The following is a 14,778-nucleotide window of genomic DNA, read 5'->3' on the forward strand; positions in this document are numbered from 1 at the left end:
TTATGCCTATGTTAATTTTATACTAATTGCTGTGGGGCACTCTGGACTGCGGTCCATGTGTGAAAAGTGCTATATAGATAGTTATTCATATTTATTATATTGTAAAAAAAAAATTGCATTGAAATGTCTGTAAAGTCTCAACGACATTGAAAATGAGGGATGACCTCAATTGTCGTTTCGAGAATAAATAAAGGTTTGAATGAATGAGGTTTGAATGAAAGTGTTAATTACAGCTCAATTAAACGATGTAGATGAAAAATAGAGATATGGATTGCAATAGGGATTGCTATTTTTCCATCTACATCATTTCATTGTGATCTCTAGTTTCATATGATACCATCATGTCCATGCTAGTTTTAAAATTAAACGTGTGAAAGATGATAATGTTGGCGGGTCGATATCAAAATCCATCCAATAACAATATTTTGTAAATGGCCAATATTGGCCATTAGCCAATAACCAGAAACCAGGCCCCAACCCTGTGTGTGTACCTGCAGGTGTCTCTCTGAGCAGCTCTGTGCAACGCTGTACCAGCAGTCCAAACATGGCCAGGCCCAAAGCTGTGGTCTGCTCCTGGAGCACAGAGCGCACATCTCCTTCATCTGATGTTCAGAGACAATGACCACAGTAATTAAAGACACATCACAATCAATACCAGCATGGACCTTTACTATACATGAATGGATTTATGTCCATTAACTGAATGTGGTATGTTGACATCTTGAAATAAATAAATGATAGCATTGGTCTTTATTCAATTCTAAATAAAGCTTTTAGTTTAAGAACCATATAAGTAAAAAATCTGTTTACAATCCAGTCAATCCAAATCACAAGGAGTGTGAATGTGAAACATTCCCCAAGTACTCAATCTCTACCGTCTTTACCATCTTTAAAAAGTACTCAACCTCTACCATCTTTACCATCTTTAAAAAGTACTCAACCTCTACCGTCTTTAAAAAGTACTCAACCTCTACCGTCTTTACCATCTTTAAAAAGTACTCAACCTCTACCGTCTTTACCATCTTTAAAAAGTACTCAACCTCTACAGTCTTTACCATATTTAAAAAGTACTCAACCTCTACTGTCTTTACCATCTTTAAAAAGTACTCAACCTCTACAGTCTTTACCATATTTAAAAAGTACTCAACCTCTACTGTCTTTACCATCTTTAAAAAGTACTCAACCTCTACCGTCTTTACCATCTTTAAAAAGTACTCAACCTCTACCCTCTTTAAAAAGTACTCAACCTCTAGCGTCTTTACCATCTTTAAAAAGTACTCAACCTCTACTGTCTTTACCATCTTTAAAAAGTACTCAACCTCTGTCTTTACCATCTTTAAAAAGTACTCAACCTCTACTGTCTTTACCATCTTTAAAAAGTACTCAACCTCTACTGTCTTTACCATCTTTAAAAAGTACTCCACCTCTACTTTAACCTCTTAAGCCTGATCAGCCCGGTACCGGTACGAGATTTTATTAACGCCATAAATAGATCAATACAGTCCGTATTAAGTAATGTTGCATTTCTTTTTCAAATGTAGCCAAGAGTAAAGACCCTAAACCTATCAAAACAGCCGTCTAACTTCTAAGGCCTTGTCCAGACTAAAACGATTTTGATCTTTTTCATTTTCGTTTCGTTTTCATTTAAAAAAAGGTTTCCGTAAAAACGAAAAACGTCTCAAGATAATAAGTGCGTGCCAAAATTTACAAAATAAATGTCTTTCCTGTTTTTCGCTCTTTTATTTTGAAACCCGACCGGAAGTGTTGTCGGTCGTTGTTTTCGATAACTTGTTTGTCCGGTTCTGTGCTTTTGTTTTGAGCCGACGCTAGTTTTCAACAGGGATAGGAGAGACACACACACCGCAGCGCGAGTGCAGCTTCACAGGCAGCCGGTGATGAGGAGGAAGAAGAGCTGTGGATTTTTATCGGCACGAGAGAGAGAGAGCTCAAAGCCGTATATAATATAATAGCCCGGTGGTGCGGTCGGAGGCAGCTCAAACTACCTGTGTTGTAATAAATTAATTGATGTTTAACTTGTGCATGTGTGTGTCCAGTCCTTTCGACTAGCAAACGTCTGTATCTAACGTTACCTCAGGATACCACTGTAATTGTAACAAACGTTGTCTGTATTTAACGTTTACCTCAGTTGGTTAGCTATTTTGCTAATGGTGTTAGCATTGAATAGCATCAACCTTAGCTGGCTACAGCTCAACACTATGCCATGGGGATACTATTTAATAAATTATGGAGGCTTTTTAATCGTCAAGGTAAGAGAGGATTTGTCATGATCAACTGAAGGGGCATGCTATGGAACAGTATGCTTGGCTACTACTTGGGTTTTCAGAAAAAGTACATTTAGCTGTAAAAGCCTGATCAAGCTCTGTAACACTGTTAAGGGAGATGTCAATCTGTTGTCGACGGTGGTTGTGATGTTGGCTGAGAGTCTGCGCATGCGGGGTAAGGGAGAGATGGGCCAACGCGTCATCGGTTCAGGAGAAGCCGCGTATCGCTTGTAAATATGGTGACGCAATGGGGGGGCGTCTCCAGAGTTGCGCACTCTGGAGGGTGGTATCAAAAAGTACCATCTTCAGGCTGCCAGAACGCAGTTCTGTCTGGCAGAACGATCCAAACGATCAAATACTTTGCCTAAAACGACCAAAATCGTCTTAGTCTGGACATGGCCAAAGTGTATATTTTCAGCATGTTTGTTTACCAATGATTTTAACACTTTCAGCGGCAGCCGTTTTAGTTATCCTTGTACTCAATGGGTCACCGCTGTAAAATATAGGGATTTTCACTGTGCGTTGCAGTGTTTGCAGGGCTACTGTATATCTATATTCTATATTATAGCTATGGAGACAATACTATGGCTCATTTGACATTAACTATCCCTCATTCAACATGTGAAAAATAATAGAAATGTTCATGTATACGTTCGCATGTTATACCGTGGTGAATATTGTAGTTTCAGAGTGATCCTGGCTAATTCCTGGTAACTGTGTTATGGAGCGATATGTGAATTTAGCTAAAGGCGTTCGTTTTTTGATGCTTTGATGGCCAGCAACGGCATTAGTTTTGAATACTACATACGTTGATCGGCTGGATCGATATGAAATCATTGTAGGATCAAGGTGGAATTGACGTCAGATAGTCCTTACCTTTGATCGGGGTTATTCCAAAAAGAATATTCCAATTGTCTGATCGCGATTTCCAGTATTGATTGGTCGATCGGGTCCCTGACATGAAGTGGCACAAGATATGCCTTAAGTGTGCTGAACGCGGTTCGAAGTGCTCGGATGAAGCGATTTACTTGGCTTGATCTAAATTCTCAGCCCGGACGAAATTAGATGTGACACACAGTGTGAAATAAGGTTTCAAAGGGTGGGCGATACTGCCACCTAGCAGGATGCGGCCGGTATTGCACTCTCGGGATCTCAGAATGATTTCCTATGGTAACACTGAGGTCCGTGGGACCTGTAATGAATAAAAAATCAAATAAAAGAAAAAACTGCCAAAAACCGACTATACTAGGGTATGGCGCTCAACTGCTGGCGAGATAACCCGACTTCACTCGGGCATGGCACCCAATGAGTTAAGTGTTATTAGCAAAATATGAGCTTTAATCTCTGCGCATTAAACAGACGATTTAGACGCGAGAAGAAGAAGCACTCATGAAATCGTTGAAGTCCTAAGAAAGAGGAGACCCAGGGCTTTCGATGGACGTCGAAATTTCATAAAACTAAAACTACACTACCCAGGATTTCTTTTGCAGGATTTTTGGAGAAAGCATGGCACTTGAGACAAAACACACTATATCCTATATAATTGTACCAATAATTGAACTCCTCGTTTCTTTGTTTACAGCTTGTTATATTACGTTTTATTTTGTTTTCTTTTTTTTGTGGCCATCTTGGACTATAAAACGTATTGTCAATGTCAAGTATACTATTATATACTTACTGTTTATGTGTCTTGTAAGCCCATATGGGCTGGGCATACACCTGTATGTAAGACACGAAAATAATAAACATCAAATCAAACCCAGCTCACACCAGCCGCCGACAACGGAAGTCCAACCATTTTTCACGTAATTTTCGTGTTTATATCTTACGGATCGAACAAACCTCAACGTTATTGCCATAAAATACAACGTATATTGTTTCTTTAGCTTTCTGTGAACGTCTAGAAAAAAACATGTCACAATCCGGTGAAAAATGGCGGAGCTATGGACATTATACAAAAGTAACTGTACTTAAGAGTAGATTTCATTTACGGCATTTGCTGCCCTGTAACGGGCGGCTGGTGGTACTAAATCTAGATTTAACTCTACCATTGGAAAGAGGAGATTTGGCCCGATGTATGACTTGGCCATAATAAGGTAATTTATAGGCAGGATATTCTATATTCATATTTCAAATTGCATGTGTCCGAGTGGAAAAATTAAGTACAGTATCTACAAAAGCCCCTGTAAATCATCTGCCCTTTATTCATTTGCTTAGATCTTTTTGTACACATGATCTCAAGAAGGTGTTGAATGAGCTCAGTGGCAATTATTAACTTCTGGTCAATGTTAGCATGGTGTTATTCACCATCAAAGATGAAACAAATCAAATAAATAATAATTCTCCTTTGGTTCATTACAATTTACTCAAGCATAGTAACAGATACAATATTTCTGACACTGGGAATAGATTGCCTGAGGTCTGTAGATATCCCTAGATGCCAAGAACATGCAAATGGACCTTGTAGAAGTGGATCAATCTTCCATTTACTTGGGTATGTACTTTTAGGCACATTTTCTGAAAATATGGCTAGGGCTTAAGAGGTTAAAAAGTACTCAACATCTACTTTATTTACCATCTTTAAAAAGTACTCAACCTCTATTGTCTTTATCATCTTAAAAAAGTACTCAACCTCTACTGTCTTTACCATCTTTAGCTAATAGAGGCCCTTACAGCAGCCATTTTGACACATCATTGCAGGGAAAAACACAGGTGTAATTAATATCATTAGGTGTGGTATTGTCAGAGACGGTTCAGAATGCGGTCTCACTGGCTCAATGGCTGTGACACTTAAAGGTCACATACTATAGCCCTTTTCAACAAGTTAATATAGGTCCTGAGGTCCATCTTTGAAGATAATTTGGCTGAAAATACCACTCAGCAGCCTCTATGTTTATGTTCTTCAACAGGCTGCTTCAGTGTCTGTAGCTTTGAATGCAATGAGCTGTGCGTGACTCACGAAATTCAGATCAAACTGACAAACTATAGGGGTGGAGGGAAAAAACGACACAGCAATATATGGTGACGCCAAGTATCAATAACAGAAAAACACTGCAATAAAAAATTATTGGAATGACTTGAACAGACTGAAAATGTTATCTTATTAGATACAACAGATAATGTATATATATTTGTATTACAGATGTTAACAAAAGCTTGGGGACATAATTTGCAGTTGAAAAAAGGTAATAAATCTACCGTACTTTTCGGACTATAAGCCGCGGCTTTTTTCCCCATTTTTTGACCCTGCGGCGTATATAACGGTGCGGCTTATATGTGGACCAAACCCGAAAATATTGCTTTTTTTACTGCATTGAAATGTTATTTATCTGTTCCCTTATTTGCTAAACTTAATACAACTTGTAAATGAGTTAATTCTTGTTATTTGTCCGACAGTATTGTGACAATCCCCTCTGTGCACGAACCCTTACATATGGTAATTAAACATTAAAACACCTGCGGCTTATAGTCCAGTGCGGCTTATATATGTACACATCATTCAATTTATCTGCTGCGGCTTATAGTCGGGTGCGGATTATAGTGCGAAAAGTACGGTAAATATATTGCAATATCGTGACATTACAATATTGTGACTCTAGTATTGTGATAATATCATATTGTGGGGCCTCTGGTGATTCCCAGTCCATACAAACTAGGCATTGCAAATCAAATATGAATTGATTTGTGTGCAATTGTGTTGCCACGCACATTTTTCACACAAACACACAAGGACCACCATAATGTAATGAGTGTATTGTTGTGACATCACAATGTTACGGAAATCCAAACAGTTTGTTTAAAAGGCAGTTTTTAAATAAGGGCTGTGTGCAATGTCTGACTGAGTTGTCTTATTTCACAGTGTTAGTAGGCCCATCAGATACCCAAATGTATCTGAACAAGCACTGAAAAAGTTCGTTTTTCATAATATGTGACCTTTAATTGAACCTTTAAATTACACCTGTTTACCCTGCGATGACAAGTCAAAATTACCACAGTGAAAAAGGCCCATTAGGACTGAAAGCATTGTTCATCTGAAAACTAAAAGTGACATGGTTCTTCATTTGAAGAATTGTGTCATTTGATTTATATGTGTGTGTCCACACGCATGTTGCTTTACCTTTGCTGTGAGCATTGTGTATACTGAACATGTTGATAGTGATGATCTGCAGCAATCGAGTGCTGCCCAGAAGGGAAGGGCTGTGCTGGAGAAGAGCCCTAAATTCCTGCAGAACACGACTGGCCACACCAGAGAAGGATTCCATACTGCATGACACACACAGGTCAAAAAAATTAAAAATTTAAAAATTCCATGGGTCTCGTTGAGTCATTAAATTTAGGGATGCACCGATCCGATATTGATATCGGATATCAGCCCCGATATGACTAAAATAGCTGGATCGGGTATCGGTATTTTTTTATATATATATATATATATATATAGTTTTAATTTTTTTTTTATTATAGAATAATAAATAAAATAATAAATAACAATTCCGTACATTTATATCTATGTGTTAATTTGTTACATTTTGTTTCACAAGTTAGGGAAGTAATGTTTTAAGTCAAGCCTGATGCTGCCTTGCACAAAAGAATGATCCCAGTCTCTTCCACACAGTGAGGCATACAGTTTATTAATTGAACAATGGGTATCGGATCGGTACTCGGTATCGGCCGATACCCAAAGCCCAGGTATCGGGACTGAAAAAGACGGATCGGTGCATCCCTAATTCATTTCTAAGACTTCAATGGCAAGCACATAGGAAACAAATACTCACCCCACTTTTGTGAAGAGCTTTCCGTGGGCATGCAGGAAGCTCAAAATGAACCTCTTGTTAAGCTGGAGAGGAGCAGAGGAAAGAGAGAGAGAAAGTGTGAATCATTGTAGGTTGATCATTTTTATCCAGTCCCACCCTGACGAAGAAGCACACAAGACAACACGTCTTAATAGGAAGACAGAGGGAGAGGAGTGAACTGGCCAACACTGTTCAAACATACACCTGGCATTCTCCATGGCAGGACAGTACACATTACTGTGTACAGACCACCACCCAACAGCTATACCCCAGTTACATCAGGATGCAATGACCACTGAAGGATGGAGACATAATGCATTGAGAAAAAAGAAATAAATAGATAAATAAATAATGAATTCAATAATAAGTAAAACACTTTTTTAAAAGATAGGAAGTGACATAAAAAGGATGTATCATTTATTGGAATTGAAATAGTTGGTTGGGTTTCATGAGGTTCCCAGCAGACAGCACCGGGAGATTGGAGTCGGACAACAGTGAAGGATGATTAATTGACGGTTCAGTCGACCTTCGTCATTGGAACGTCTGAAAGGAAATAAGCTTGATGGAAAGCTACCACATGTACTGTATGCACATATCAATAGACCCACAAACAAACCGGAGGACAGCGTGCATCTGTGTCTGTGTGTGAGTGGATGATGGGTAGGCATGACGCATCCTTTTAACTATGGAGGGTGAAGCAGTCAGAACTTCCATTTTTTTATTAAAGGGTAATGTTGCCTATTTTAAGAATGTCCTGTGCTCCAGAAAGGTTAGGTCAATATTTGCGAACACTCTCTCCTAAAACCAGAAACTAAAAGGAAGAACGTCCAAATTTGTGATGCCACCTGGATGTAAAATCTGGGGCAGCTCCATAGACAATGAATGGGGCACTGACTTTGTAAGGCCATAACATTCTTGCGTGAGCTTTTACACCACAATGAGGTTTACATTCTGGTTCACACCTGTTAGCAATCCTTGACTATAAACCTATTTTAGGGGTGTGAGAATAATTCAACTTCATATTTTAGGGCTCCACAAAGTCAGCACCAGATTTTACATCCATGTGACATCATAAATCGGAGGAGGGTACTCTCTCTTGATTTCTAGCTCCAGCAGAGAGTGGCCAGCATTCACAAATGCTGTCCGATACTGTCCTGAGGTGCAGGAGGAATTGTGCATTCTTAAAATTGGTGACATTCCCCTTTAATTAAAAGGGAATGTGACCCATTTGGCTCATCCTCACTCATCATTATGTGCTTCTACATACCAGGTCAATCAACACACACTCGCTTCCCATGCAGTGTTTTTCGACAGGTTGAGGACATAGCATTGTGGTTGTGGTGCTGTTGTGCCGTGGTGTGGTGGGTGGCGGTGCTGGGGATGTCACCATATGAGATTTTGATGGTGCGATTATTGTGAGGGAATATCATGGTTTTTGGCGATTATTATACCGGTACTTTCTTTTTAAGATTATAAAAAAAGATCTTCCTTTGGAATAAAATAGTATTTTTCTGCATCAGGATTGTTAAAGATAATTAATCCAAGCCTAATCCATGTCAAAAGGGGAGTAGCCTATAGCAAACTTGCACACATGCACGCACAGAAAGAGAGAGAGAATGGCTTATAGCAGATTCTAAAATATTTCAGCTAATGAAGTGAAATATTTATTGTCATCAACTATCCGGTGAGTTTTTATAGTGTAATCGTTGGCTATTTAATAAAATCATTAAACATACAGTGAGAGAAAGAGGGGGGTCTCAGGCTAAGCCCCTCCCACTCCTCACTGTTGGGAGCTGGAGACTATCCCCTCAAATGAAAACTAAAGTAAAGTCACCCAGAGGACTACTCCACTGTGAGCGTTAGCAGATAACGTTAGTTTAGGTTTTTACGGTGACTTGGGCATACAGGGATGGTGAGGATGCAAATTGGACCCTTTCACTACACATACAAACAGCGTAACCAGTGAGAGGAGTTGAATAGCTAGATATCATAGCGTATAACGTTTAAGGTCCGCGTTGGTCTGTGTGCATTATGAAATGACAATTGCGCACCAAAAAAATAAAGGAATTAAGATGAATCTACCTGGGCCCAAGTAGAGCATAATGTATGGAAATTTTGGAAAACACTGCAATGTCTCTTCTGAAATTATGTGAGGAGGACGGGGGCAACAGGGGTAATGTGATTACTTTCAAGAGAGGGTGTTCTATGATTCATTTGAAGAGAGATAATGTGATTACTTTTAACACTTTCAGTGACACGGACATATCTCATTTTATTAGCCCCCCCACTGAGTGCCGATGACGACAAATATCGTTTTATTAGCGATCTGAAATCATATTTCATCAACCGAGTCTCCCGTTGGTACAGCAGCCCCTACAGGAGCTCAGAATGGAAAAAAGCGCCCCCTATCGTCTATCCCTGTGTAACTGCAGGTCAGTCGCTTAATCAATCAATAAGCGTGATCGATATTTGGAATGGCGATCAGGAATTGGAATGATATTTTAGGAGAACATCTGATCTGAGGTAAGGAATCTATTTTACCAGTCTTGGGATAATCAGAGTTGTATTCGCTGAGATCTCAGCGTTTGCCCTATGTGTGATGTGTCTGTGTGTGCGCGATCGCTGATGAGGAAATAAGATAATCTATTTTTCAGATCGCCTCTATAGCGTGCATACGTACACATATACTATCGATAATCTAGCGTTGATTATAAAACTATTCATAAATAGGCAGAAAAATGACAATGTTTTTGTGTATTCTAGAATATTCCAGTAAATGTCTTTTATCATGGAATCTTTATATTTTCCTTGAAAACGAGGGCTTTTCAAAATGCTATAAAACGAAAATGAACCGATAAAAAAACAATCCGCTTCGACAATGTTGACTGGAAAACGAGTCATTGATAAGCGACGGGCAGATTAGACACATAATTTAAAACATAGATTAGGCGTTTTTAATGCTAACATTGAAGTGGGTCGCGGCATTCAAGGAGGTTCCGGGGCACCGAGCTCCGGCACGGAAAGTGTTAAAAGAAAGGTACTGCGATTACTTTTAAAGGGGCACTTCACTGAAAAACCACGTTGATTTATTTTTCACATAATCTCACACATATCCCAAGGCTCTAAACTGTTTTGCACACGTTAATTTAGTTTGACAGTTATTGAGAGTTAATGAGTTTGACTACCTCCTCCTGTGATGTCATCAGAAGACGCTGAATCCTTGTGTTTTAATTACAGCATGATGGAGATGAAAAAAATTGCATTCAGTATTGCAATCCTTATTTCAATCATCTACATAATTTCATTGAGCCGTAATTAACACAACACTAGGATTCTGTGTCCTCTGATGACATCACAGGAGGAGATATTCAAACACATTAACTCTGAATAACTGTCAAACTAAAAAAATATTGTTTTCTGGTAAAGTGCCCGTTTGTGAGGAGATATGTGATTAATTTGAAGATAAGCGTAATGTGATTACTTTTAAGAGAAAGGTAATGTGATTACTTTTAAGAGATGGTTAACTAGCTAGCTAGATAGATAGCCCCAGTGCATAGAATACATTGGCTTCTTCAAGAAACAAAATAGTTCCAAAGACATTGCGTTAGTCTGAGAGATTAATCAAGCATCAGAAATACACAAGGACTTTTGTTTGCATGTTATGTTATGGTGTGGCTTAAAACATTTGTTACTGTTTGCTGCCTGTCTGAAGTTACTCGACTCACTCAGAACTTCGACCACAGGTCTCGTTAAGTAAGCTAATGGCTATGCATCGATTACACTACTGGCAAGTATTTCATACCACTTTACTATCTTAACTATCCCTTTAATATGTCATGTTTTTATTTTCACAAGCATTACCACGTTAATATATTGACAGTACTTGTTTTATTCACTTCCACTATTCACTGAATTTGATGGTGGTTTTTGTTTTGGATTTATTGTGATGTTTCTTCTTGACTTGTAAAGCCCATGGGGGGCAATTCCATGTGATTTCGGGCTCTACAAATATGATTAGGATATTCAGGTACTGAATATTGTGATTTAACGTCTCGCTAGTATTGATGTGATGTGGTCGGTACCTAAAAAGCAACTAATTTCATTAACCCCCACATTGGTAGACAAGAGTGGGTGAGTGCATAGAAACTAATAAACAATGCATCAACTAACTTGAAGGAATATGAATCATTAAAACATGAAACGTGTATGTGTATGTGTTTGTGTGTATGATCTTACATCACTGGGGCTGAGGTTGCCCAGCTCTCCCTCCTGTTCAGAGTCTCTGCTGGACTCGCTGCCTCCTCTGTGTGAAGACAGAGTTCCTGCATGTGCACTGGGGCGGACCCAAGTCTCCACACGAGCCCCATCCTCCCCCCTCCCTCCCCCACGCACAGCTGGACCCCTGCAGCCTCCCGCAGAGTCCTGCCTCCTCCTTCGCTCCAGCTGGTCCACCTGTGAAGAAGAGGCTTTTTAACAAGTACATTTTACACTACATGCAGATGATTTGAGCTAGTCATTGGACCTGTCTCAAGCTCCGCCCTCTATTCTTGATCCTCCAATCACATTTTCTCCAATCATATTTTCACATTATCCATCATTCGAAGGGGGGTGGGGTCGTGTCGGGGTTCCCACTCTTTTCAAGAGATCAATTTCAAGGACATTTTCAATGATAATCAAGAGTTACATTTGCGCACAAAAAGGCAAGTCAGCTCTAGCAACTTAACCAAACATGTACGTTAAGGTCAGCTAATGACTTGAGGTGCATTCAACAACTCACAACAGTGTGGGGTGTTCAGAGCATTTTGCTACATTGAACTACTATTTTAAATTTAGTTGGTCCCTAGATATCTCTTTCAGCTGCGAGCTGGTAGTCTGTTCTGCACAGGAGTGTGGTTGCATGGCTGAACATTAAAGGAGTGGTTGTTTCTTTTTTTAAATCTAAAGTGGCCATAAGCCGGCCAGTACAGTGCAGGATCACTTTAAGTCCTGTATAAGTTTGTAGCTGCTGGGACATTGTTGTATAATGTATAATGGCAGATGATGTGTTTATGTTATGTTTATGATGTGGGAAGATTTTGGTGGCATCTTTGCCAGGCAACAAATTTGGGAGCAATATGAAATTAATAATAATATAATAATAATAATGCAGGACCTCTTTAGGGGTCTTTATTCGGCATGCAACAAACTGGACATGCAATTGGAGCGGCACACACACACCGGGATACACACACACACACATGCATTGTCTTTTTCTCAGTCGCCGATGCGATTGAGTCTCTGCGCCTAACCCATCCCGTCGTCCTTCCCCCCATGGGCAGCCGGGAGCAGATAGGGCGTCGACGTGAGCCGCGCCCCGGGGACCAATCCAAGTGCTCCTGCCCATCTTCGTCAAGGACGCCACAGCGTTAGCGATCTGTTGTTGTGCATGTTTTTCCATTGGGTTTATCTTATCGGGGGGGGGGGAACCCTTGCGAGCACGGGGAGAACATGCAAACTCCACACAGAAAGGCCTGGGAGATACCCCACCTGGGTATCTGGCATCGTGGAAACCTGGTCCCCAAGCAGGAATCAAACCCTGGACCTTCTTGCTGTGAGGCGACAGTGTTAACCACTACACCACAGTGGCGCTTTCATGTGGTCAATTGAACGGTTTATGTAGCATCAATGCTAGCAACGCTAGCTTGCTACATGTGATAGCTCCAGGATTGTTCTGTGTAGCTAGCTTTACATATTAACATCTGGCGTCCAGCAAGCTACCTCAGTGGTAAAAGTAGCATTAGGAGTTTAACGCAACCGTTAACACTTGCTATTGTGGATTGCAAAATGATGGCCTGTCATGCTATGGCCTATCAAGTAGTGTTAGCCATTGTTAGCCTAAGTAGCAAGCATTTAGCTTGTTTTCTTTTATGAATATCTTTGTTGGGACATCACTGACCTAGCAAAGCAATTTTGTGTTTATAGAGTATTTGCTCCAGAGAAAAAAACAACAACATTATTGCCAATATTTTCTTCAAGGTAGGTTATACTTATAGTACCACAGACTATAAGAATTATTCCTCATCGAGTCTTAAGAAATGCCAATCAACAGTTCAAGTAAGGTGCCGGCTACTTTCATATTTGGTAGCCATGGCCATGTGAGAAAGGTAGTGTATTAAGGGGCCTTCGGTTGACAGGTGGACGCTGAAGAAGTGGTCCAAGCAGTTGGTGAAATACCTTTCACTGCCTGTCAACTATTATTGGCTGCTGCACAGCCACAGAGGAGGCATGTGTGGACCGCAAGTGCAGATCGGTACGTCTTGCAATACCTTCTGACCACGTGTCTGCATCGATGTGGACATGAACAAATCATTCTGACACTTTGAGAGCCTGACCTTGCGCTTGGCCTCCTCAAAAAGACTCATCAGACTCTCCTTGGCAGTGAGAATGGGGTTGGAGGCGGCCAGGCTCCTCATGTAATAATACACTGCATCCAACTTCCGCTTCTGGGGAAATAAATAAATGAAGATAAGGAGAGTACAGAGAAGCACCCCCCCCCCCCCCCCCCCCATGCTGCTTTGACACTTGAATTTCCCCAAGGGGATCAATAAAGGATCATCTTATCTTATCTTATTCATGACAAGCAAGGACAGAAAATGACACGAAAGATATCCACTTATCTAAAGATAATATGGCTCTAAACTCCTTCAACTAAGTAGTTCAAGTACATGACTCACCGTGTAGACTGCTAGCAGGGCCAGCTGGTTATAGGGTCGTCCGTTTTTGGGGGCTATCTGCTGCGCTTTCAGGTACCAGCTTAGAAATAGAGGAAAGATACAAATAATTTCCATTGCATTATTCCAAATTATGTCAGACAGCTTAGTCAATATCTATAAACATAGACAACTCCATTGACAATGTTACCGACTTTGTGGGCTCATATAATTTGTGTTTGAACAATTACATCCAAATGAGTTGTATTTATATGTAGGGATTACAGCTCTGATCAGAACTGTACACATATCCCAGTAGAATCACCATGGGTACTGTCATAGTGTCATCCTATCCCAGTAAAATCACCATTGGTACTGTCATAGTCATCCTATCCCAGTAAAATCACCATTGGTACTGTCATAGTGTCATCCTATCCCAGTAAAATCACCATTGGTACTGTCATAGTGTCCTCATATCCCAGTAAAATCACCATGGGTACTGTCATAGTGTCCTCATATCCCAGTAAAATCACCATGGGTACTGTCATAGTGTCCTCATATCCCAGTAAAATCACCATGGGGTAATGTCATAGTGTCCTCATAACCCAGTAAAATAACCATGGGTACTGTCATAGTGTCCTCATATCTAGGGGTGCACCGATATGAAAATTTGCGGCCGATACAGATTGTTCAACTAACCGATACGATACAGATATTTGTGACAAAAAAATAAATAAATCAATACCGTAAATCCTCTAATAGTGGAGGGTACTCGAATAAAGGACGGGCCTCTTATAATGGCCGAGGGTTTGATGCATGCAGACAAATAAAGGCCGGTCTCCAATATAAGGTCGTAAGAAAATGTATTATTTAAATTTTTCGTGCCGTGATATAGAATGAGATAAACTCTTGCCAATGCAAATCAAGTGCTGCCTCCCGCTACACTGATTACCGTACATTAACGTTTCCCTCTGGTTGGCGTTAGCTTTAGCGCTAGCTAACGTTGTCATAATA

At 40.1% G+C, this 14,778-nt stretch overlaps 1 protein-coding gene across 1 annotated transcript in view; it reads right to left on the reverse strand.

The window, feature by feature from the left end:
• The window catches only part of smg6 (SMG6 nonsense mediated mRNA decay factor), a gene marked incomplete at its 5' end in the record, with an annotated part of 62,023 nt that overhangs the window by 27,003 nt on the left and 20,242 nt on the right, over positions 1-14,778 (reverse strand). The window contains 6 exons of the mRNA XM_084320405.1: positions 492-602; positions 6,400-6,545; positions 7,058-7,119; positions 11,312-11,527; positions 13,447-13,557; positions 13,789-13,867. Of these exons, the coding sequence (XP_084176531.1) occupies positions 492-602; positions 6,400-6,545; positions 7,058-7,119; positions 11,312-11,527; positions 13,447-13,557; positions 13,789-13,867 (725 nt within the window). The remainder of the gene's footprint in view (positions 1-491; positions 603-6,399; positions 6,546-7,057; positions 7,120-11,311; positions 11,528-13,446; positions 13,558-13,788; positions 13,868-14,778) is intronic.

The sequence above is a fragment of the Notolepis coatsorum genome (assembly GCF_963971535.1).
Source record: "Notolepis coatsorum genome assembly, chromosome: 8".
Classification (NCBI taxonomy): Eukaryota; Metazoa; Chordata; class Actinopteri; order Aulopiformes; family Paralepididae; genus Notolepis; species Notolepis coatsorum.